At 60.0% G+C, this 978-nt stretch overlaps 1 protein-coding gene across 1 annotated transcript in view; it reads right to left on the reverse strand.

Moving 5' to 3' along the window:
* The window catches only part of LOC119223399 (fatty acid-binding protein, intestinal-like), a 1,620-nt gene extending 854 nt beyond the window's left edge, over positions 1-766 (reverse strand). Inside the window, exons 1-2 of the mRNA XM_062566351.1 lie at positions 603-766; positions 47-271 (exon numbers count right to left, since the gene is read on the reverse strand). Coding sequence (XP_062422335.1) covers positions 47-271; positions 603-669 — 292 coding nt within the window. The 5' untranslated portion in view covers positions 670-766. The remainder of the gene's footprint in view (positions 1-46; positions 272-602) is intronic.
* Positions 767-978: the final 212 nt, after the last annotated feature.

The raw sequence follows: 978 nt of genomic DNA on the forward strand, positions 1-978 counted from the left end.
CCCCTCTCCCCCCCCCCCCCCCCCCCCCCTTCATTCCTAATTCCACCACTACATATTGGCTTGGCGTGTGTTTGGCCTATCAAATCCGGTGGACTCACTGAGACTTCGGTGCCGTCGGCCAGGCTGTAGTCGAACGCGACGCCCAGAGTGAAGTCGATGTCCTTGGTGCGGAAGGTGCTGGACTCCTTGATGTGGAACTGGTCGCCGGTCTGCTCGATGGTGACCTTCAGGTTGTCGTGCTCTGCCAGCTTTCGCTTCATGACGTTGACGCCTTAATGAAGGAGAAGAAGAAGAAGAAGAGGGCAAATGGTAGCGCACGGCTGGAGTCTTTCAACTATGGGATGGAAAGAGTTTATTTGTGTTGTGTGGATCCGTGTGTGTCTGACGTCAGACTATTGGACGCCGCGACTTGTCTGCCTTCCAAGTCGTCTCGTCTGTGTCCCCCCCCCCCCCCCCCCCAAGTCCAAAGAAAGACCTTTATTTAGCTGCCGCTGCTGTTCTTAAAGGGCGGCGCCCATAAACACCTGCGGGCCGATCAACGGGCCGCCGCACCGTGACCCACGAGGCCCCCCGGCAGAAACGGACCGCGTCGACGCACTCACCCATTTGCTCCATGAACTTGTCGTAGTTGTCGTTGCGGTCGACCTTCCAGGTTCCGTTGAACGTCATGGCTGATCCGGGCTCGCTGCTGTGTGTTGTGTGTGGGGGGGGGGGGGGTGGGGGTTCCGAGAAAAAGGGTCGAGGGACGAAGCGCCGGCAGGCCGTGGGATCGCGAAATGCCCGTTGGCCTCCCCTTTATATACGCTCCCTCCCTACGGGCCAACCCTCCCTCCCTCCCTCCCTCCCTCCCTCTCCTCCTTCCACCCCCCCTCACGCGCCCCCCCCCCCCCGTGAGCTGGCATGGAAGATGCTCCGCTTTATCTCACCGATTATCTGTCTGCTGATGTGGCCGTTTTAGAGGCCAGTGCCAAATGTGGG

The sequence above is a fragment of the Pungitius pungitius genome, chromosome 1 (assembly GCF_949316345.1).
Source record: "Pungitius pungitius chromosome 1, fPunPun2.1, whole genome shotgun sequence".
NCBI lineage: Eukaryota > Metazoa > Chordata > Actinopteri > Perciformes > Gasterosteidae > Pungitius > Pungitius pungitius.